Consider the following 23201-nt stretch of genomic DNA (forward strand, 5'->3'; position numbering starts at 1 on the left):
AGTGTGGTGAAGGCAGGTTCAATTGAGGCATTAGATGATTATTTAAATAGAAACAATATACAGGGTTATGATGAAAAGGCAGGAGAATGGCTGGGTCATAATGTATTCGGAGAGCTGATATAGTCACGATGCACTAAATGGCCTCCTTATGCACCATAATAATTCTATTCTATAATTCTAAGGGATTTGGCAGATCTAGATACATACTGACTAATTGCCACCAATCTGCTTAAGCATTAGAAGTTCTAGAACTTTGTACATGAATTAAACATTTGACAACATGTGACTATTATCTTCTAAAAAAAGACTCTGACACATGGGCCCAATTTTAATTCTGCGCAATTGAGTGGGTTTTTAATGGGTTAAAATCTTGCCCTTTGATGTATAACGATAAAACAAACTGAAAATGATGAAAAAAGGGAACTTGGGCAAAAAATGTCTTCTGCTATTTGTAGCAGAATCAACAATGCACATATAGGAATGAGGAAATCTCCTTACTTAGTTGCCTGGTTATGAACCATGAACTTCTTTGTATAAGTACTGCAACTGCTATGTCAAGAAAAGTAAGTATCAATAAAATAAATCAATTTTACAGCAATTTTACTGTAGGGGTAAAGGACTTGCAATTCTTTGGCTTTGATCATAAGAAATAGGAGCAGGGGTAGGCCATTCAGCCAATCAAGCTTGCTCCACTATTCGATAAGATCATGGCCCTAACTCCACTTTTCTATTTGCCCCCCCAATAACCCTTTACTCCCTTGTCAATCAAAAATCTGTCTAACTCAGTCTTGAATATATTCAATAGCCCAGCTACCATCCACTGTTCACTGAGAAGAGAAATCCAACCGCTAATGATTCTCTGAGAGAAGAAACTCCTCTTCATCTCCATCTTAACTGCGAGAACCTTTATTTTCAAACGATGCCCCCAGGGCACAATTTACATTAGGCGTGCGGGCATGCACCCGAAACACCGGAACTTGAAATGACACCTGACGACGTCAGGCGTGCGTCCCATCATCGTGAAGTCACGCGATATTTCATTTGGCGGGTGTGCACCAGAGTCGGCTGCTCACCAGCCGATAACTGAAAGGCCCATTAAGGCCGTTAACCAGGTAATTAATCTGAATTTTACGCTGCCCGTCCAACCTTATGGTTAGTGGGCAGACAAAAAGGCTAAGTGGACTTTATGTTTTTCAGGAAGCCTCATCCATGCGCGGGATGAGGTTTCCTGAAGCTATTACAAACTTTTTAAAAAAGTTTCATTTGAACTTAAAAACATGTTCCACAGTCACATGAGGGCACATGTTTCATAGAATTTTTCTGCTGTTTATTAATTTTTTCAAAAAGCGCTTTAATCTCCCTGAGGCACGGAGCTTGCTGTCGCTTGCCATTTCAACACTCCACCCTGCTCTCTTGCCCACATGCCTGTCCTTGGCTTGCTGCATTGTTCCAGTGAAGCTCAACGCAAACTGGAGGAACAGCACCTCATCTTCCGACTAGGCACTTTACAGCCTTCCGGACTGAATATTGAGTTCAACAATTTTAGATCTTGAACTCTCTCCTCCATCCCCACCCCCTTTCCATTTCTTCCCCCTTTCTTTTTGTTTTTTCCAATAATTTATATAGATTTTTCTTTTCCCACCTATTTCCATTATTTTTAAATGTATTTCCACCCATCGTTTATCTGTACCTTTTATGCCCTTTTAGTTTTATTTCACCCCACCCCCACTAGAGCTATCTGTACCTTGCTTGTCCTGCTCTCCACTCTTAATTAGCACATTCCTTTAGATAATATCACCACCTTCAACACCTCTTTGTTCTTTTGTCTATGACATCTTTTGGTTATCGCCTCCTATCACTGGCTGCTTGTCCCAACAACTACCAACCCTTCCCCACTAGCCCCCACACCCCACCCCCCCCCACCCCCCAAAACCAGCTTATATTTCACCCCTTTCCTATTTTTACTTAGTTCTGTTGAAGGGTCATGAGGACTCGAAACGTCAACTGTGCTCTCCTCCGTCGATGCTGCCAGACCTGCTGAGTTTTTCCAGGTATTTCTGTTTCTGTTTTTGTTTTGGATTTCCAGCATCCGCAGTTTTTGGTTTTTAACACATTCACTGGCATCTCATTCACTGCCAGCTCAAGGGGCATCACCACCCATTCTCACACACATACCTTCACATGTCCATCTGACCTCATCTCCTCTGGAGACTACCTCCTCAGCCCTCACCTCCTTGAGGCCAGTTGCACAGATCAACATGTGCCTCCACCCTGGGATACCCTCCTTCCCCAGTATAGCTCTTGTCCTGCAGCCTCTTCCCTTGCCTGAGGCCACTTCTCCTCTTTCCTCAAGCAAAAACTTGCTCTGCAGCCGTTGAAAAGCCACCCACATATGGCTGATCTGTTAGGTAGAGACATATCCGTTAGCCCCCCCTAAAAGTGATGCAGTGCTGTCTGTGAAGCCTAGCGAGTGATGGACTGCGAGTGCTGACTGAAGCAAGGTAGGCAAACAAACCTTGAAGTCCTGAGCAAAGTGCAGCTCGCCAAGTGCACACCTTATGAAACATGTTGGCGTGTTTTCCCACCGTTGTGGACGGATGATCCATTGGGGGGGGGGGGGTGGGGTGTGGGTGGTGTAGGTGGGGAGGATGAGTCCAGCGGGCTGGCTGATAATGATATATTGATGCATTACAATGAGGTTCCTGATGTCCAATGGCAGGGAATGTGGCCTGCCATCAGCGAGCAGAGCGGACGATCGCAAATTGGTTTCACAATGTCATGAAACTGATTTTTGGCCTTCTCGCCATATTGTCCACTCATTCCACCAAACATGCCCAATGCCAGCGGGCACAGAAAGTCCCGGCCTAGGTAAATTGCAACCACCATTCATACATCACACACACGGGCCTTGACACACACACACACACACACAATAGCAGAACAAGAAAATAGTTCTGACAGTTCATGAAGAAGTAAAAAGGAGTATACGGTTAGCTGTTTTTTGGCTGATCTCAATGCAGTTGTAGTTGTAGTAATTCCATGTTCCGGCCGTTTTGTTCCTAGGTGGAGCTTTATGGAGCAGTTTTCCACGTTTTATTCCAAAAAGATCTCAGCTTGCAGGAAATTTCTCTTCTCAGGATGGCTACTTTACAAATCCAGGTACAATACTTCCGAGAGAGACAGACAGAGATGACTAACAGTTTCAGCCCTGTTTCAGTATTGCATTGTCTTTGTAATCTCTCTCCTGTTTGGTAACAGTCTCTTAAAGTACTCTTCTGACTGTATATTCTAGAGAAATTCTATTAGTCCATATCTGTCGCAGTCATTGTTTTAGAACAGGTAATTGCAGTTTGATGTCTCATCAAATATTTGCAAAGTTTCAAGACAGTGTAAAGCCAACAGGAGACAGGGTCTTTCATGCTCCCCGGGGCGGGGGGAATGAATATCTATTTTTTTTTCCATCCCACTTGGTGGAATGCAAGCTGTACATTGTAGCCAGCTGGCAGACTCCATTGTCTTTAGGGGTTTTCAGTTTTTTTAAATAATCCAACCAGAAGAAGAAAAATAGAAATTGTATCTAAAAAAAATGCACATCCTTGTAACATAATTTTATCCTCCAATCCCTTTGCAATAAAGGCAACATTCCATTTCTCTTCTTAATTACTTGCTGTATCTGCATGCTGACTTTTTGTGATTCACGTACAAAGACACTCAGATCCCTTTGTACTGCAGAATTCTGTAGTCTCTCTCCATTTAAATAATATTCTGATTTTCTACTATTTCAGCCAAAATGGAAAACCTCACATTTTCCCACATAATACTCTATCTGCCAAATTTTGTCCACCTACTTGACCTATTTATACTCCATTGCAGACTCTATATATCCTCCTCACAACTAGCTTTCCACCTATCTTTTGTATTGTCAACAAATTTGGCTCCAATACAGACAGTCAGTCCCTTCATCCAAGTCCTTAATATAGATCGTAAATAGTTGAGTCTCCAGTACTGTTCCCTGTGGCACTCCACTAGTCAGTTTGCCGTCCTGAAACTTCAGAAGAAGTCATATTCAACTCAAAACATACACTCTGCTTCTCTCTTCACAGATGCTGCCAGACCTGCTGAGTATTTCCAGAACTCTGCTTTTATTTCAGATTTCCAGCATCTACAGTATTTTTCTTCTATTACTGATTAGAATTTCTCATTTTTTTACATTTATAATAGAGCCAAACACAGTGCAGTCTTGAAAATATTATTCAGGCTTGAAAGTCCTGAAAATGCATCAGAAGTACCACAAAATATTAGATCCCTAAGCAGAATGGGGATATATTGATGAACATAAATTGTACTACAATCAATGATTCAAGGACTAAGAAAAATGTGAATGGCTTATAATTGCTGTCAAAATAATGGTGATACTATTGACACTCATCATTATTTATGTCAAAATGCTGCAGTAGCTTCAGGCAAGGATACCTGCGTATTTATACACAAAATCTAAAAGTCACTTTCTGAGGTGCTGTCGTATGAATGCCATCCCCTTTTTTGGCTCATCATTGAAATGCATTGAATGGAGTGAAGTTGCTGTACTTGTGTGGTAGGTACAAAATACATATGTCAAAGAAAGTTAAATTTTGACCATTTCAGTATAATCGTCCTTCTGATGTTGTTGTAAGTGTTAATTATTGCCAGTTAACCACTGAAAATTAACCATTACAAATGTGGAGTCTCATTCCTACAGCTTTTTAATTGTTGGAGGTTTTGAAAGTGTAAAATTTAAACTATTTTAAAAATCTTTTCTCTTCCTTTCCCTCTGTATTTTTCTTTTTGTATCTAATTAAGCTTCAATTCCAATTACTCTAATTAACGCTTCCTTCTCAGTCTTTATGCCTTTAATTTCACAGCCCTACAATCTAATTGGTTAAGAAGATATACAGCTGCTTGACCTGTTCTTTCAGGTTGCAGATGGTTGGTTTTCCTCGCTGCATGTTATAAACTTGCATAGGAACATTGGGTGGAATTTTACGGCCCCTCCCACCGTTGGGATTTTTCGGTCCTGCCGAAGTCAATGGACTTTTGAATGGTTCACCACATTTTATGACCCTGTCCCACCGACAGGGCCATAAAATTCCGCCCATCGAAAAATTATGACACAGAGGTAAGCCATTTGGCCCATCATGTCTGTGCCAGTCAAAAAAAGAGTGATCCATCCTTATTCCAGTGTTATGGCACTTTAACTGCATATTCAAGTATTTTGTAAATACAATGTGCGTTTCTGCCTCTTCCATTTTCAGTAATTTGTCATGTAAAAATTTTGAAAATCTAAACTTGGATTGGCAAGTGTAACAAAGACAGGTGCTGTTCAAATCATTCCTCCAGTAAATTACGGCCCAATGTGGTGCATGACCAATAACAGTACATGATAATTCACAGTTTTTCACATATCTGGAATATGCAATTTATTCCATGTATGCAGCCCAACATATGAAGTTATATCACTTTTCCGTAAGTCTAAATAGTTTGATAGCTGCACTCAAGCTCTATGGCTACAAATTCCTATGCTTCCAGCTGTTGCATTCTAATGCGAATAACTGCTGCTGTACAGGACACCAACTGTGACATCAATATCACAGAATAAATATTCACACCCTGCACAGCTGACACAAAATATGCTATGTTTATATCACGAAGTAATTGAAGTAAAAGCAGCTCTCTAATATGCTGAGGTTGCACCATTTTCTCTGTTTGCACCGCAGGCCAGATTCCTCAGCACAGGTGGCAGACAACTGCAATGTGCTAGTTTGCACACGCAGAGGGCTCTGCCTTTTTGCAAAGCTGGCCACTGAATCTTTGTGAAGGTTAAGGAAGTTTCACAAAAACCAATAATGAAAAACTACACAGAGCCTGTGCCTGTAAAAGCAAGTTGACTCTTCCGCACACTCAGAAATGGCAATAAGCATCAATAATGCAATCATTTACATTTATAGATGCTGCACTGCATCCTCCAAAGGAGAAGCTAAACCCCCATCTCTGAATTAGTCTGTAAGGTACAGTTATGTGCATTAAAACAAATTCAAATTTGGCAATATGAAGAAGTGTGTATTTTTAAAGCTCCAATTATATCTCTAAACATTTACAAATATCCTTTTTCCCCACGGTAGCTGTGCATTCTTCATCAATATCCCTTCAACTGGATTTCAGAATCTCCCAAAACTCCACTCACACTAATTGTAAAAGGTAGCTTCCATGGCCAGATTCTATTACTATTTAAGACCCAGTGTTGTGCTTGAAGTGACTAAGGTCAGAATTGTCCTGTCCCAATTCAGATGGGAACGGAGGCAGGACCGCAAATAAATAATCATTGAGCTGCGCAGACAGAAATCTTGCACCCGGGATGGACTTTGTGTGTCCCCAATGGATGTGTTCGCAGTGGGGGTAAAATGGGTCAGGTGACCAGCCCACCACCTTTCAGCCCAGCCATGAGCTCACCCTCATAATACACAAGTTTCTGGGTGCCGAAATCAGCAGCCTGCTTGCCATGTGTAAATAAATAAATAAGGGTCATTTTGGCTTATTAAGGAGCCTATTGACCTGAATAATATGCTGCCCACACCATAACATAGTTGACATAAGCAGTCGGGTCAGAGTGGGCAGGCTGTTTTCAAAGGTCTACATGAACAAAGGTGGGAAAGAATGGAGCATCTCATGCATGCATACATCAGCAGCACCCCCCTGAAGATGTCATTCTCCCTTTCTTCCACGCCACCTGCCCAACAGAATCCTGCCTCTCACCTCCCTCTCCGGGCTTTGGGATCCCTCACCACTCTAAATCTCTGGACCTACATTCTTGAGGCAGCCATGTTCCTCTTCGGTCTTCCTCGTGCAGTGCCGGCACTGCCCATTACTGAACTCTAGTGCTGCCAGGTGTGATAGAGCTGCCAAGCTCCCATGTGAGGGGCGCAAGTCCCACTGTTGACTAGTTTAGCTGCCCACAGTGTGTTATGGCTACGGAGCAGGCTGGCAAGAAGCGAATCAGCTACTGGCCCACTTTACTTCTTGCGGGAGTGTGGGTGGTGAGCAGTCTGCTCCCCCATTAAAATGCAATCCTCTGTTTCTGCCCTCCAACATTTGCCCAAGGGCAGGAGAAGGAGTGAGCCCTGAGCAGTCTCCCTCCTATTAACGAGCTTATTTACATCATGAGCCCATCTCTAAGGTTTTGTGATTTTCAGTGAGGCAGCCAGTGTTCAGCGGGTGTCAGGTTTTACTACAGCTCAATGAAGGCGAGAACCATGAGATGAAAGCAGGAAGAGTTTTAAAAGGTAAGGAAAATGGCTTTGCCTGCTTTGCAGTCAGAAAATTATAGGTTCTGTAGCATGATTTGTACCTGTCCTCATTAAGGTGAATCATAACAATGCTGTGAATGGAAGATTTAGCTACCTATTAAACAAGATATTATTCAAATTTTTACTTGGCACTAGAAGATATGTTGTAGGAATTACCTGCTTTGTGTGTGATGAGGAGAGCAAGGAATTTCTAGCAATGAACAGCAATCTGGTTGCTTGAATTCACCTTTTTTTGGACAGTTGCAGGCTGACACCTAAGCATTGTCTACCCATGCTGTAATGGGGAAATATGAACAGTAGCAGTCTACTGTACAAAATAGGAGATTTTTTTCATTAAAGAAGTGAAGATTAAACCAGATTGTTGATGATTCTGTCAACTACCAAGCTGTCAAGTAAAAGGTCAACATTGTAAATAAGGAAATGGGTAACTCACACAATTGACCAAACAACAGAGACCTTTTTTTTTAGACAAGTTTCGTGTACAGGTCTGCATAATGATTATTTTTGCTGAGGCTTCATTAGTCCTGACAAATAAATGAGCAGACTTCTTATCTACAAAGTGGAACGGAGGTGGGCCTTTTAACTTGCCCACTCCAGAGTCAGCAAACCTCTGTTCCCACCTCAGTTCTGCCGATGAGGGAAGCAGACCTGTCTCCAGGCCAATTAAGACCTCAGCTGCAGGAAAATCACACTTCCTGACAGTATGGCGGCAGAGACAGAATCATGGCATGGATTAGTCCTGTCTCATGATTCTCACCTCCATTGGGAAAATCCAGCTGGAGGTGCAACATGTGTTATGAAGATGTGTTATATAGCATATTAATTTATAATGTCATCATCTGGACATATATTACTTTATAATGGATGGACATATATATGTATCGAACTTTTTTGAGAAGAACACTTTTCCTAAGCAAAGGACACTGGCTTACAGCAGCTATAATGTTGTATTTACAAAGGACACAAGCTGCTTTTATGGAGTCACAGAGTCTATGGAGCTCTCAGAGAGGTCACACGATGCAGCTCATGGGTGTAAAAAAGATACTGGATCTTTTGAGTAGTGAGAGAGAGACTGCTCAGGGGCAACAGCCTTACACCATCTTTCTTCTGAAACATCCAGCTTTAAAGCTGAGCCGTTTGAGATTTGAAAAACCCACCAGATGACCTCATTGCTGCAAATCGAGAGTTCTGAAGGAGAATTTCAAATTAACCAGCCACAACTGCAGGCCAACTGCTGCACTGTAGAAAGGAACCCTTCAGCTGTAAAGGAGCTACTGGGCAATCCATAACTTTTTTTCTGACTTGTTATTTGGCCAAGTTTCTAAAATTTGATACTCTGCAGAATTTTACTTCTTTTTTGCTTGGGAGTATTATAAGTGCATTGTTTTGTATTAGTGGGTGGTTGTACATATTTGTACATTTTAAACCTTCTGTTAATCATTTATGTGGCTTTACCTGAGTGAGTTTTAGCATTAAATCTAACTATTTACTCATTAACTTAAGGAACCTGGCTCACTCATTTCTTGCACTAAGCCACACACAGCTAAGTAGTTATATTGAATTGTCAATATCACCTCCCTTTTAAATTCAAACGCTGTTATAACCAACTTAGGATTCGGACAAAGAAAGGAGTCAGTTCATCCTACTGACCTAGTAGTAACACATGGTTCAGGCTTAATAATGCACCCTAGCTTGGGTATCCATCGGAAGAATACAGGTTTGTCTGCTCCTGACCTCTCAGAGCAGCAGAAAAACACCATATCAACAGGCAATATTGTTCAAGCTATAGCAACTATCTGGACTCATTCGGGGGGGAAGAAAAGAGACACAAAGAAAGAGAAATCGACTGACAAAATAGCTGTCTCTGATGTTTTAATGGGTTTTGAAATAAAGCATTTCAAAATTCTTCAGAGTATCCCCACCTCAGAAGAATTTTTATAACTTGTGTCTTAAAAACCCATAACACAAATTCTTGAACTCAAGTTCTGTCTCAATATTGCAGCATAGAGCTAAACAGTTGGAAAACATTAACTAAATGTTGAAAGCTTGTCATTCAATCCAGAGTAAAGACACCATGGAATACCCTGCACATAGGCTAAAAATAAAATTTTCACAGCTTTTCTAAACTCTAAGCTTTGTTGTGATATCACTTGTCTGGTCAAGAGAGCAGCTGTCAGATGAAAGTCTCTGGTCTGTGTTTTGCACAGGTATCGAACCATAGATATTTATATCATCGACGGAGGCCATTTAGCACATTATAACTATGTTGGCATTTCACTAGGACACTCTAAATGTAATATTTATATACTGCTCTCTTCCCATAGACTTATCTTCCATTGTTTCAAATAGTTATCAATTCGTCTCTTCAAAATGTTATCTGTCTCTACTCTCTCTGGTGAACATTCCATGTCTAACAATCCTCTATATAAAGATTGTTTTCCTCACTTCCCAGTGAAAATTTTAAATTGAACATCTCTTGCTGTTGACTCTCAACAAGAGGAGGTATCTTTTCCTAATAACCTTCTCAAATGCATTCATAAGTTTTTTAAAAATCTTCTTAAATGTCCTCTTATCATTCTCTGCTCCAGTAGAAATAGTTCCAGTATTACAAGTCTCTCTTCAGTACAACAGTGTTCCATCCTTGATATCAGCATCTGATGAATTTATACATTATTACTATAAAAAGAGAGTGTAGAGTACCCTAAGCTACATATAGTATATCAACTGCAACCAAAGCATTGTAGTGTACAAATTCATCATAACCTCTCTGCTCTTGTACAATATACGTGTATTCATAAATTCCAAAGTAGGAATTCAAATCCACCAGCAGCGAAGCTCAAAATCTAGCCCCATATTGTTGCTTGATATACCAGCATTTTCAAGATACGTTTGTCGCTCTAGATTTCTCTGTTCCTGCAAACCTGTTCAGCCAATCATGCTGTAACCAATAGGTGAAGCAGCTACCAACTTACTACTAGTTTGCTCGAAATCATTCAGAAAGCTTGATTTTAATTACGGTCATTAAAAAAACATAAAAGCATTGGCCTTGGTCACTGGTCTACATTCAAGGATGTTTTTGGAATTGTTGGTGGTTCTTCTAGTTGTCAGCTGATAGTGGTCTCTATCTGCTTTTTGAAACTGTTAGTCAGCTTTTGTAATCTTTCAAGTTTAACATTTCTGAATAAACAGCATTCGACAACATCCTATTCATTGGGGTGAATTTCACCGGGGGCTTGGGGGAGAACATAACCTTCAACGCCTCCCACCCCCCAATTGAAAAATTAGTCGGCACGACGGAGTCTTTAAAACTGGCTACCCGACAGTGATAACACAAGTCCCTAGAAGAACTGAAGATGGATGCCAGGCTTCAGGGAAGTCTGGACATTTTGGTTGGCAACGTCTTTGTGACCCTAACGAGGGGTTGGAGGTAGGGTTTTAGAGCCCTGAGGAGGCACAAAGGAGGGGTACAATCTTGGGGGTGTGACACTGATTGGCACAGGAGACCACTCCCAAACTTTAGCACACGCAGGGAAAGCTGCCAGGATACTTAGCTTTTCCCCATCTTCCCCAGCCACACATATTATTGCAATAGAGACGGAATGAGGTCCTCAAGTTGCCATTAATTGGCCACTTAAGGGTCTCAATAGCCCTAAGCATGGGCAGGCTGCCTGATGCCTTACCTGTGCCCTGTAATATGGGGAACAGGTCGTGGGGAGGGGGGGGGAGGTGTAGTGGCGGTAACGTGTGAGTTTGGCTACCAGCAATATTTTTCGTGACCCTACCTTCAAATATGCCAGCCAGGGTCTGTAATATTCATCCTATTATTTATATATGGGTAGAAAGAGGCCAAATATATATCTGATTTTCCATCACTGAGCATAAACCACAGCTTTAGCATGAAAGATGCTACAAAGATGACATTTTCTCAGCAGCCATTTTTCCTTAAAAAAAAGAGTATAACAATTGCTCAGGAGTTGTCACTCTCAATCAAAAGAAAATGCACAATACAAAAAGTTGATCACCACTCAAAATAGCAGATTCCATGTCGAAAAGTATTTTGAGAGTACTTTGGATATAACTCTGTACCTCAGCATGTAAAAGAACGAGATAATAATATCCAGGACAAACTGATTCTTTACATCCTTTGTTAAGAAATCCAGACTTACCTTCTCATCAAGTGGAAGATCAGGAACTTCAAGTCCCTACAGTCCTTTGGAGTTTCCGCGCATGTCGCGGACCAGGAGCGGGCTGCACATGCAATTTACAGCATTTGAACATTCTTAGGGTGCCTGCATGAAAAGGAAAAAAAAAGCACGGTCATTTGACCAGGATTGGGGCACCATAACCAGAGACGAGTCCCAGGCAGGAGACAGGGAGAGGTCCCAAAAAGGAGTCCCGGACAAAGGACGGAAACAAGAGACAGGGACAGGTCCTAGCTAAGAAGAAAAGAGCAGAGGGAGAGAGGCTCAAAGCAGAAAAAGGGCTGCAGTTGGCAGACCTTAAATGGATAGAGCTCAGGAGAAGCCCTGGCAATTGGAGGGGACTCAGCAGAAGCCTTGATGATTGAAGTCCACAGCAGAAGATTGGTAACTCTGTGCTGTAGGCTGTTGGGGTGAAGGTAACCCTTTGGAGCAGTGGTATTCTGCTTAGCATGGCCGAAGAGCTGAAGTTGTGCTTGTGAGCTGGTGCTTGAGTGCAAACTCAGGGATCCAGGTGAATGGAGACTTGGGATATGAGATTGAAATCCTACAAGTTGAACTGGCATTGAGGCAGTCCAAATTCACAGAATCACAGAATCTTTACAGTGCAGGAGGCCATTTGGCCAATCGAGTCTGCACTGGCTCTCTACTTAGTGCCAATCCCCTGCCTTGCATCTTCTTTCTTTTCATATAGCAATTCAATTCCCTTTTGAATACCTCGATCAAACCTGCCTCCACCACCCTCTCATGAAGTCCGTTCCAGACTCCAACCATCCTCTGGGAGAAACATTTTTCCTCAGGTCACTTTTACTCCTTTTGCCAATTATTTTGAATCTGTGCCCTCTAGCTCTTGATGCTCCCTTGAGTGAGAAGTTTCTCACTAATTACCCTGTCCATACCCCTCAGGACCTTGAATATCTCTATCAAGTCTCCTCTCAGCCTTCTTTTCTCTAATGAAAACAGTCCAGCCTCTCCAATCTTTTCTTATAGCTACAGTTGAAGTTAGAGCAACTTTAGGAGAGAATTCCAAGGTGAGATCTTCGAAGGCGAAGACTGGAATCCCTTGTGAGAGAGAGGGAATTTCAATAAGAGTAGTCAGCTCACAGTGTTACTGACATCTGGGTGGGTTGTTGAGAGATCCTTGGAATCTGTCTTTGTTACATCTGCTATTGATTGTGCAGTATGATGCTTTGGACCACAGTTTGCCTGTCAATTCACATGTATTTCATATGATAGATTTATAAATTTTTTCATCCTTCTGACCTTGTACAGTAAATTTTATTTTTGTTTGTTCAAAACCTGTAGAATTTTGTGGCTTTATTCTCTTAAGTGTCTTAACTGCCAAACTCTGTCTACTTTAAACAAAAGTTATTGGCCCTTAGCCGAATCTTACCAAAAACTTGGGGGGTCTGGTCCAAGATCATAACGCCTTTGAAACAAAACTTTATTTTGTTTGCACCTCGTGCATAACATTTCAGAGTGATCGGTTGTGGGGGAAAATATTACCACAAAATATTTGGCTACAACCTTAACGGCAAATAACTTGAAATTGTCAATCTATAGAGGAGTTAAGTTAGAAACCATTGGGATTCAATTGCCACATTTATGGGCAGATTTTATCCTTGTCGGGCGGGCTCGGCGGAGGCGGTAGGGCTGGCCGGGAAGCTGACTGCCGCCCACGATCGGGTCCAGACCACGATATAATGCAAACAGGCCAATCACGCCCATCGTGAAACACAAGTGGCAGCATACAGCGCTGACTGTGCCCGGGCGGGGTGGGGAGGTGGGGGGATTGGTGGTGGTGAAGGGTGGGGGTGAGGGCGAGTGGGCTGAGCACAAAAGTGCATGCTTGAAAATCTCCCTGAGGTACAGAGCTGCTTGGCCTGTTCGCCGGCCTGCTGACCTTTAGATTGGACGGGCAGCGAAAAATTTGTTTCAATGTCCTTGTTAATGGACTTAATAGGCCTTTTAATTGTCAGTGGGTGCACTGCTGACTTCGGCATGCGCCCGCTGACTGAACTATCGCGCGACTGCACGTTGATGTCGGGATGCTCACCCAACGTCAACACGTGTCACTTTACGCTTAAGCGGGTTGGGTGCGTGCCCGCCCACCGAGGTAGAAATTCTGCCCTATATGTCCACAATTATACAAATTAACATCTCACTGGGATCTGTATTGGAAGTAGTCTATTAACTCACTTGTTTTCATTCCTAATTGATTCTTCCTTTCTTTTATAGCAGATATTTATGCTAGTTAAGAATTCTTACTCTCTAATATACTTGAAACATTGAGGAACAACTGAATATTCAAGCTGATTCTGGGCTTGCTTAGGACTGGTAAATAGCATCCTAAAGCACATCCCTAGCATCTCAACTTGATTAAAATGGCCAAATTTCCTTGTATTTTGCAATATAACAAGAGTTTAAGTACAGTGCAATGTCAATGTTTTTATACACAACATAGATCAATAAAATTCACTTGAGTGATTTATGCAGGCTTTTGTGCAATGTCTAAGAGGAGAATTTTCTCCCCGTCTGGTGGTCATTTGGGAGTGGGCACTGGGCCGATCGCCATCTGTGATCGGCTGTGCACTGACATTTTACACGGTGGGCCAATTAAGGTCCTTCCAGCATGACATGCGTCCGGTAACGCTGCTACCTGTGTGGGCGAGAGCAGGTAGATGAGTTGGGGCCTGCACTCTTTCGCATTTCAGAATGAAAGTTTTCAATAAAGACAGGTGAAAATTATTTAGATATGTCCCCTCATGTGACAGTGTCACATGAGCTGCGACATGTTAATGAAGTGTGGAAAAATATTTATTTATTCTTAAACCCTTCATGAAACCTCATCCCATCCTTCGATGAGATTTCATGAAAAATGCAAAGGCTGCTTGGGCTCTTTGCCTGCCCGCCAACCTTAAGGTTGGACAGACAGCCATATTAACTTGGTTAATTGCTGTATTAATGGCCTTAACAGGCCTTTGACGGTTTGGCGGGCGCACTGCTGACTCCGGTGTGCACCCGCCGAGCGAAAGATCGGAATGACAAACAGTGACGTCGGCCCGCCCCTGCACGTCAATGAGAAAATTCTGCCCTAAGTTTCCTCAATTTCTTATGTCAATTCTGCGAAACCTCAATCGGAATTCTTTGCCGCTCAATTAATTTAACTTTTTCTTCTTTGTTACGACTGGTAACCGGGTGAGATCCCCCAATTTGTCATGATCCTGGACGAGCTACCCCAAATTGTTAACTTCCCGAATAGAACCCCAATTTTGTTAAGCTCCCTGGTGAGAAGGAATGAGCTGGCTCACCTTCTTTATTCAACGGTTGGTTGCAACAAGGTTAATTTAAAAGGAATCCCTTCCTTCGTGCACACCTTTTCCCAGTCCAAATGTATTTATGTTTTAGAAGAAGCCAAATTATCCAGGGGTTAAAAAAGTAAGTTTATTAGTTACTAAAAACCTGAGAAAAAAATAATAAAAATGCGACACACGTATACAGAGATCAGAAGTGAGAAATTGAGTCCAAATAAAAGTTGAAGAAGATATACAAGTCAGTCTTTGGCTTGTCCATGAGGCATAGATGGCAAAACATTGCAGCCATTAGGTTAGGTGATTCCGATAGAACTGACTTTGGCAGTTTAGCAGTTGGTTTGGAGACACTTGGTTCAGCAGATTAGCTGAGGAAGCTGTCCTATTTCCTTTTTGACTGTGGCTTTGCTGGCTTGCCTCCAGCAATAGAGAGAGAGGAGAGAGCCTTTGCCTACAAGTGGCAAAGGGATGCCTAGTCGATCTTCTCCTGCTGTCACTCTCACTAGCACATCAGAACTTGAACACACAGATCAGGTCTGCAGCTAGCCTTTTAACCCATTTCTTTGTAACTTCCCGGAAGGGGAAAAAACAAACATGCTTTTCACCCAGAGTCCATTTTCTTTCAATTCAGATCATTTCCACATTCTGAGATATAGTTCAACAGGAGATGGTTTCTGCTGAGATGTGGTAATCAGTCTCCATTGTTTCCACAACCACAAGAGATTAAAGTTCAATCTCTCCCATTTCATTTCTTCCATTTCATCTCTTCCTTTCAGTGTCTCTGTCTGAAGTAGGCCTTGATACCTTTTTAGGTGTGACATTCCATTGTCTCTCTGGACTAGTCGGTCAAGTAAAATCCACGTAGGAATTTTCCAGAAAGTGGTTACTTTACATTCTCAGCCATCTTTTGCTCAGTGTCTTTGCTTGTATGTCCTTTTTTAAAAAAACACACGTGTTCCTTCAAAAGTTCAAATATGACCGTAAGTAATTTGGGGCTGTAATCCACTGTTATGACATTTTCCAAGCAAAAGACCCACTCACAAAAGTTGAGTGGACTGTAAATTTATGCCCAATTATTTAGGCACAAGAGCACCCAAAGTCAAAATTCCACATTAATAGCAGTTTAGCATTTGTTTTTCTGATAACAAGGTAAATTTTTAGGATGCACGCAATAAGCAATAAGATCTTTGTTAATGGCTTTGATAATGTTAATTTGTGCCTCCCAGCATTCTTCTAATTGTTTAAACTAGAAGTTCTCAAATTGTGATGTACATGTCCCTCTAGGGATACAGGAGCCATCTCTGGGTGGAGGTGGGGTGGGGCAGGGGGTGGAAGTACATGGGACAAATTGTTTCATGGTGGATTTAAAATCTAAGGCAAACAAGTAACCATTTTTCCCTTATTTTGTTAATTATCTTTTTCATTATGTGGGCAGCACCACCTGGAGCAATATAACATTTATCTCCAGGCTAGCTCCTCTAGGGAAGGAAAAGGGTATCATCTACCCCTAAGGGGAATCTCTACACCTAGGTGAAGCCTGATTCCTCCGAAATCCTGCCACCGCTGATAGCAAATCTGGACAGCTCCCGGTACCATATGAGGAGGGATGGGAGACTTTCTTGAAAAATTCACCAAGCTAGGTATGCAATTCAAAGCTTTCATACTTTTTAAAAAAAGAACCTAACTCTCTATCTCACAATCAGAAAATCTACAGATCAATTAACACTCCACTAACAACATATTTCATTTATAATTTGTATAAGTGTGTGCATGATGGTACCAACATTTAAAAGGGGTATTGTATTGATGAAAAACGTTTAATTAATTTGTGAAAATACAACACAATAACTGGAATACCAAATTCAAGCTTGCAAATTGTATAATGGCAATAATGTAAAGGTAAACATCCCAAGGGACTTCACAAATTGAAGTAGACAGGGAAAGGAATGTGAGTTATGGAGGAAGGCATTGGTAGGGGGTGACCAAAACCTGACTAAAAAGATGGGTTTTGAGAAGACTTTTATAAGGAGCAGGGAATGGTGGATAATGCAAGAGAAGTTAGGGGGAGATTGGGGCCAAGAGTAGAAACCAAGTTGCGACTCAAAGTAACACCAAAAACTATGCGCGTATGCCCATACAAAAAACCACATCCGTTACTTTAATGGAGAGTAGTATTATTAAGACATTGTATAGCTTGTATATGTGTATCATAATTTGCATATTTTGTACAATGCTTGGACATTAAGGGCGTGAAAATATTAATCCAGTGTACTGACAGGGATATGCGAACAACTAGTTGGTATGGAAGCAAGCATGTCATAAGTTTGGAAACCTCTGATTTCAGCTATTAAGTGAATTCATTAAATAGTGAATATTTAACATATGATACTTATAGTAAAAATTCTATGATCTCGCTGTTTCAGAGAAAAATAGCAAAATGTTACAATGGTCATGAAGGGTTTTGATAGGGTAAATAAGGAGAAGCTGTTACCAGTGGAGGAAGGGTCAATAAACACAGATTTAAAGTGTTAGGCAAAAGAACCAGAGACGCCATGAGGTTTTTTTTTCCTCAGTGGGTTGTTGTGATCTGGAATTAACTGCCTAAAAGGCAGATGGAAACATTCAATAGTAGGAAAATGAATAAATAGCAGAAGGGGGAAAAGTTGCAGGGCTATAAGGAAAGAACAGGAACTGGGATTAACTGGCTTTGAGAAGAACTGGCACGGGTGTGGTGGGGCAATAGGGCACTTGTGCTTTTTCCATTTTATGTGTCGCTAATTTTTTTATAGAAAACTTCTATATATGCAGATCTTTTCTTGTAATTATTTTAACTGCAGAATCTAGCTGGTCAAATTAGGGGTCCCAGCTCAGTCGCATTGTTCTTTTTGGTGCAATTTGCTTGATATTAGCATAAGCCATGCAAAATATCAGAACTTAAGGCACAAGTTACGTCCAGCACCAATCCAACTTTTGCAATCTTTTGCATAAGTTTAAAAAGCATCGCGCTAGAAACTGGCCCCACCCACAAAATTGCCCATGCCCCCAGAGTGAATTAATCTCCATTGTGAATTTGCACTAATTATGCTCACTTGCAGGCCTTCGAGGAGACTATAAGGCTTTTGAATGGCTTTCTTTAATTTTTGAAGAAATTGGCTAGCAACTGTATTCCAATCTCACAAGCATATGGTTATGTATATTATTTGCATAATTTTCAATAACTTAAAATCAGCTTATTCATAGGTGTTGGATTGACACTGTGGTTAAAAATGCTTATTTTTCAGGAAACATTTTCAGCTGTACTAATCAAACTACACCAAGTTATCACACTTAAATAAATAAAGGAATGTTTTAAAGCAAAATATTTTTTTTCAATTGCACTTTAAAACCCTGTCCTATGGTGATAGCTCGCAGCAGAATCTGAATTCACATTATTCAAATGAGTTTGAACGGAAACTCAAACACTTTTCAAAACTCATGCAATTTTGAGTGGGGTTGGCGCTGGAATCATGATTGTGACCAAAGTGGAAACACTATCCCTTTATTTTCTCAAGGATTTTGATTGATTCAGCTCTCCCCTACCAACTCTGCTTAATGAATACCCCAAGACGCATTGACCAACTGCCAAGGCTATGTTGGATTTGAATAACTGACTATATTTAAAAAACAAGTAGCTGTTCAGTGCTTCACTGCATCAATCACACCACATGTATATTTGAAATAAATAGTTTTGATCTTCGAAAGCTCAGCATTTGTATCTATTTAGGCTAAAGCAGTACAGCTTGCTTTTAAACTCTCTGGAACTCAAATTCTTCAGTAAGTCTGCTGGTCAGTGGTAGATGAGCAAAAAATGCCAAAGGAACAGTGTAAATGGCTGAAAATTACCACTTGCATTGTTTATCTGTGTCCCCCCGCCGCCCTAAAGTTATAGTGGGAGGCCAGGAGAACCTTTTCAGAATTTCACTTTGTATGTATTGTGATTGACTAAAAGGAACAGCTACCAGACTGAAATGATTGAACTGGTTCATTTCTGTTGCAGTTACACATGAAGACGATGGTCATTGACTAATGCAAACACATATGGCACCAAACCCTGCCAAAGTTGGTAGCTATATTTGATACACGAATTATTTTCATGCTATGGTTCTACAAACGCAAATCATTACCCAGTATCTGTTCAAGCGAACAGTATTCATGTGCAATTGATGACCTTCCTAGTATCCATGGTTCAGTTAAACACTGCATCAATTCACCACATCATCAGGGGAGCCCAAAGGTAAGCTTTTAAATTTCAAATAAACTGCTGTTTTAGCATTCATATTTTAACGATTGAGAAGAGCTGATAACTTGTGAGCTACTTTGAGTCATTACAAATTGTACTATCAGTTGGAGTCTGGTGATATTTAAGTACCACGCATCGTGCTTTTCCCAACTTCAAAGTAATAGAAGTGATCTGTGAAAAAAATGAAGTCTAGTTCCAGCATTGTGAAAATAGCACCATACTTGCACCTTTCATTGCAATTTAAAGCAGGTATTATTAATTTGTTTCCTTTTCCATACTTTTTTCCTCCTTTCTCTCTATATATTTCTATCTATAGTCATAAATAGCATACATATATGATTTTATTGGAAAATTATTGAATGATGATAACAATCCTATTCCAATTCAATAAGCAATAATTAAGCTAAGAAATTTATATATGACCCAGTAGCATACTTAAACGTCCCAAGGTGCATTATGGCAGTGTTATCAAACAAAATTTGACACTGAGCCACATAAGGGGATATTAATAATGGTGATCAAAAGCTTGGTTATAAAGGTAGGTTTTAAGGTGTCTTTTAAAGGAGGAGAGAAATTTAGATAGGCTGAGAGGCTTAGGGGAGGAATTCAAAAGCTCAGGACCCAGGCTGCTGATGGCACAGCCACTAGTAGTGAATGATTAAAATTGGGTATGCACACAAGGCCAAATTTTGAGAAGCATTCAGGGGATTATAATGATAACAAAGAGTGATTTGAATCCAAATCTGAGAATTTCAAAGTCAAGGCATTGCTGGACAGGGAGCCAATGTAAGTTAGTGAGCACAGGGATGGGGGATAAACAAGATTTGGAGGAAAATCAGAAACACAAACATACCTCAGTACCAGTAGACTTTTCAATTACTGTATCCTGCCATAGAAAGTGGGGGTTAATGGAGTACATAAGAATTTACTACCTATTGAATATTTACTGTACGGATTTAATTATACTGAATACATAAAATGATAACAGTGGAATAAATTAACCAAAATCAATTGCAAAAGAATCATAAAGTGACACATCACAAAAAAAGGCTGTTTAGCTCATTCTGCCTGGATCTATGAATAAGCTATCCAATTAGTCCCACTCCCCTGCTCTTTCCCCATAGCTCTGTATATTTTGCCCTTTCAATTGATTCTCCAATAAATTATTGTATCTGCTTCCACCATCCTTTTAAGTAGTGCATTCCAGATCATAACAACTCTGCCTAAAACATTTTTCTTTTGCCCATTAATGTTTCCTGTAGCTATTGACTCATCTGACACTAGAAACATTCTCTCCTTATTTACTCTATCAAAACCCTTCATCATTTTGCACACCATTATCAAATCTTCCGGGAACCTTCTCCCTTTAAGGAGAACAATCCCAGCATCTCCAGTGTCTCCACATAACTGAAGCCCCTTGTCCCTGGTACCATTCTAGCAAATGTCCTCTGCACCCTCTTTCACACGTTGGCATCCTTCCTAATTGCAGTGCCCAGAATTAGTCATAATACTCCACCTGGAACAAAATCAGTGTCTATTAAAGTGTTAGTATACCTTTCTTGCTTTTGTACTCCATGAGCTAGATTTTCATGTTGGGGCTTGAGAAACATGAGTTGGGCCATTTCCCAACTTTGGAAACCTGAGCTCTTAACCTCTGTCCATGCTCACCATATTTCCATTCCCTGGAGACGTGCAGGGTTGGGTTTCCCAAATCCCGAAGCAGTATCAGAGGATTGCAGGTGCCAAAGCAGCCTGGTTAGGAGGCCCTTCTTGGTTCGCTGGGACACCAGCAGAGTTCTCCAACATCATTCTTATGCCAACCTAAAACTCACCCTCACCCATCCTGCATGCCTCCTCATACCACCATGCCCCCTCCAGGTCCACTCAAATTCTCATGTCCCATCACAGCCCATGTCTCTCTCTTCCATGTCCCCTCATACCCCCCCATTCCCCATCATACATTCATCAATACACACTTCCTATCATACTCCCATGTGCCCTCCATGCCACCCATATATCCTCCATAGTGGATACTGGGTGAGTGGCTATGTACAGTCCTCATGTATAGCAAAAAGAAGTCTTTGAAATGGTCATGAAAAAAGGTAGACCTCCAACAATCTAATAAAGCCATCATTCAAAAACACAAACATTCATACTGAAAAAAACACTCCAGACCCAAAGAACAAAGTTAAATCTTCTGAGCTGTAAAATCAAACAAACATCAATATAGTAACTGTTGTATAAGGCAACTATAAGGTTAATGTGGGCCTGAGCATAGTACCACCCACACAGTGATGTAAGACAGCACATGACCCACATCCAGGATCAGTCTAGTGTTGGACAGAAACATGTGTATCAGCAAGCATGGAGACAGCTCCTAGTTTGAACCCTTTACTGAGTATATGTAAGTATTTCTAAGGGCAGAGTTTTGCTCTTGTTTGCCAGCAGGCAGCCGAACTCCACCGCCAAATCAGGCCCCGTCACCATTTTAAGTGGGCGGGCCAATTAAGGCCCGCCCAGCGGTCTGCCCAGCGGGAAGCGCTATGTGCTTCCTATGCGGGGGGAAGGGGGGAGAGGGATTCCCTAACTGTCAAAGTGCGCTCTTTCGCGCATGCGCATGAAAGATCGCACTGCTCCCTGAGACTAAGTGCTGTCTCAGGGAGATCACTGTTAGTGCTTCAAAGCGTCAAAATAGAAAAATAAAAAAAAATTAACATGTCCCCCTCATGTGACAATGTCACACGAGATGGGACATGTTAATAAATCTCACATAAAGTTTATTTAAGATTTTTAAAAATGGACATGAAACCTCATCCCACCAGTGGATGAGGTTTCATGTTTTATCAGAAGCTGGGGCTCTTGGCCTGCCCACCAACTTTAAGGTTGGACGGGCAGGGCCTTTAATTACCTTAATTATCCTGTCAATGGCCTCAATTCAGGAAAATGGAAAATTCAGGCCTAAGAGTCAATAAAGACTTACAGTCAACCTATGTATGGTATGGTACAAAGACTTCTTCAGACCTACCAAACTGTGTCCAACACCCTATAACAGTAACCACATCAAGGACAGATAATCCTTTAATAATCACTTAAAACTGTCAATCAAATGGTGGATGCCGTCTCCATAGAACCATAGAAAAGTTACAGCACAGAAAGAGGCCATTCAACTCTTTGTGTCTACGTTGGCTAAAAAAAAGAAAAAAAAGCAACTAGCCACTCATTTTTTAAACCCACTTTCCAGGACCTGGTCTGTAAGCTTGCAGGTTACAGCACTTCAGGTGCAGATCCACATACCTTTTAAACAAAACAAAAGCAGAAAATGCTGGAAAAACTCAGCAGATCTAATAGCATCTGTGGAGGGAGAAAGAGTTAACGTTTTGAGTCTGTATGACCCTTCTTCAGAGCTCTCACTTTCTCTAACCCTCTCAATATCCTCCTGCTTACTGTGTTTTCCATTGCTTTGTTTGCCCTCCACAAAGGCATTAATTCACACTTTTCTGTATTTAATTCCATTTGCCACTTATCCAACCACTCAACCAAATGATTGATATCATTCTGGAGACAATAGCTTTCCTCTTAACTACATGGCTAATTTTTGTGTCATCTGAAAATTTCCCATTCATGCCTCCCACATTCATGTCCAAATCATTAATATGTGTACCAAACAGCAAGGTCCTCAATACTGATCCCTATGGAACACCTCTGGAAGCTACTTTTCATTTGTTAAAACATCCATCAAGCATTAACCTTGTTTCCTGTTGCTGAGCCAATTTTGGATCCTACTCGTCACCTTCTTTCACTTCTTGGGCATTGCTGGCAAGGCCAGCATTTGTTGCCCACCCCCAATTGCCCTTGAACTGAATGGCTTGCAGAGGGCAGTTAAGAGTCAACCAGATTGCTATGGGTCTGGAGTTGGCCAGATCAGGTAAGGATGGCAGATTTCCTTCCCTAAAGTACATTAGTGAACCATATGGGTTTTTTACAACAGTAGATGATAGTTTCATGATCACCAATACTGAGACTAGCTTTTTATATCCCAGATTTATTAACTGAGTTCAAATTCCGCCAGCTG

General features: G+C 41.1%; 1 protein-coding gene across 3 annotated transcripts in view; it reads right to left on the minus strand.

The window, feature by feature from the left end:
- The window catches only part of LOC121284481 (NADPH oxidase 4), a 213785-nt gene that overhangs the window by 93274 nt on the left and 97310 nt on the right, over positions 1-23201 (minus strand). The window contains exon 14 of one of the 3 annotated variants that reach the window (XM_041199998.1): positions 19983-20015. The exons of the other annotated variants lie outside the window; for them this stretch is intronic. Within the exon in view, the coding sequence (XP_041055932.1) occupies positions 19983-20015 (33 nt within the window). The remainder of the gene's footprint in view (positions 1-19982; positions 20016-23201) is intronic. 3 annotated transcript variants of the gene reach the window in all.

The sequence above is a fragment of the Carcharodon carcharias genome, chromosome 11 (assembly GCF_017639515.1).
Source record: "Carcharodon carcharias isolate sCarCar2 chromosome 11, sCarCar2.pri, whole genome shotgun sequence".
NCBI classification, from domain to species: Eukaryota; Metazoa; Chordata; class Chondrichthyes; order Lamniformes; family Lamnidae; genus Carcharodon; species Carcharodon carcharias.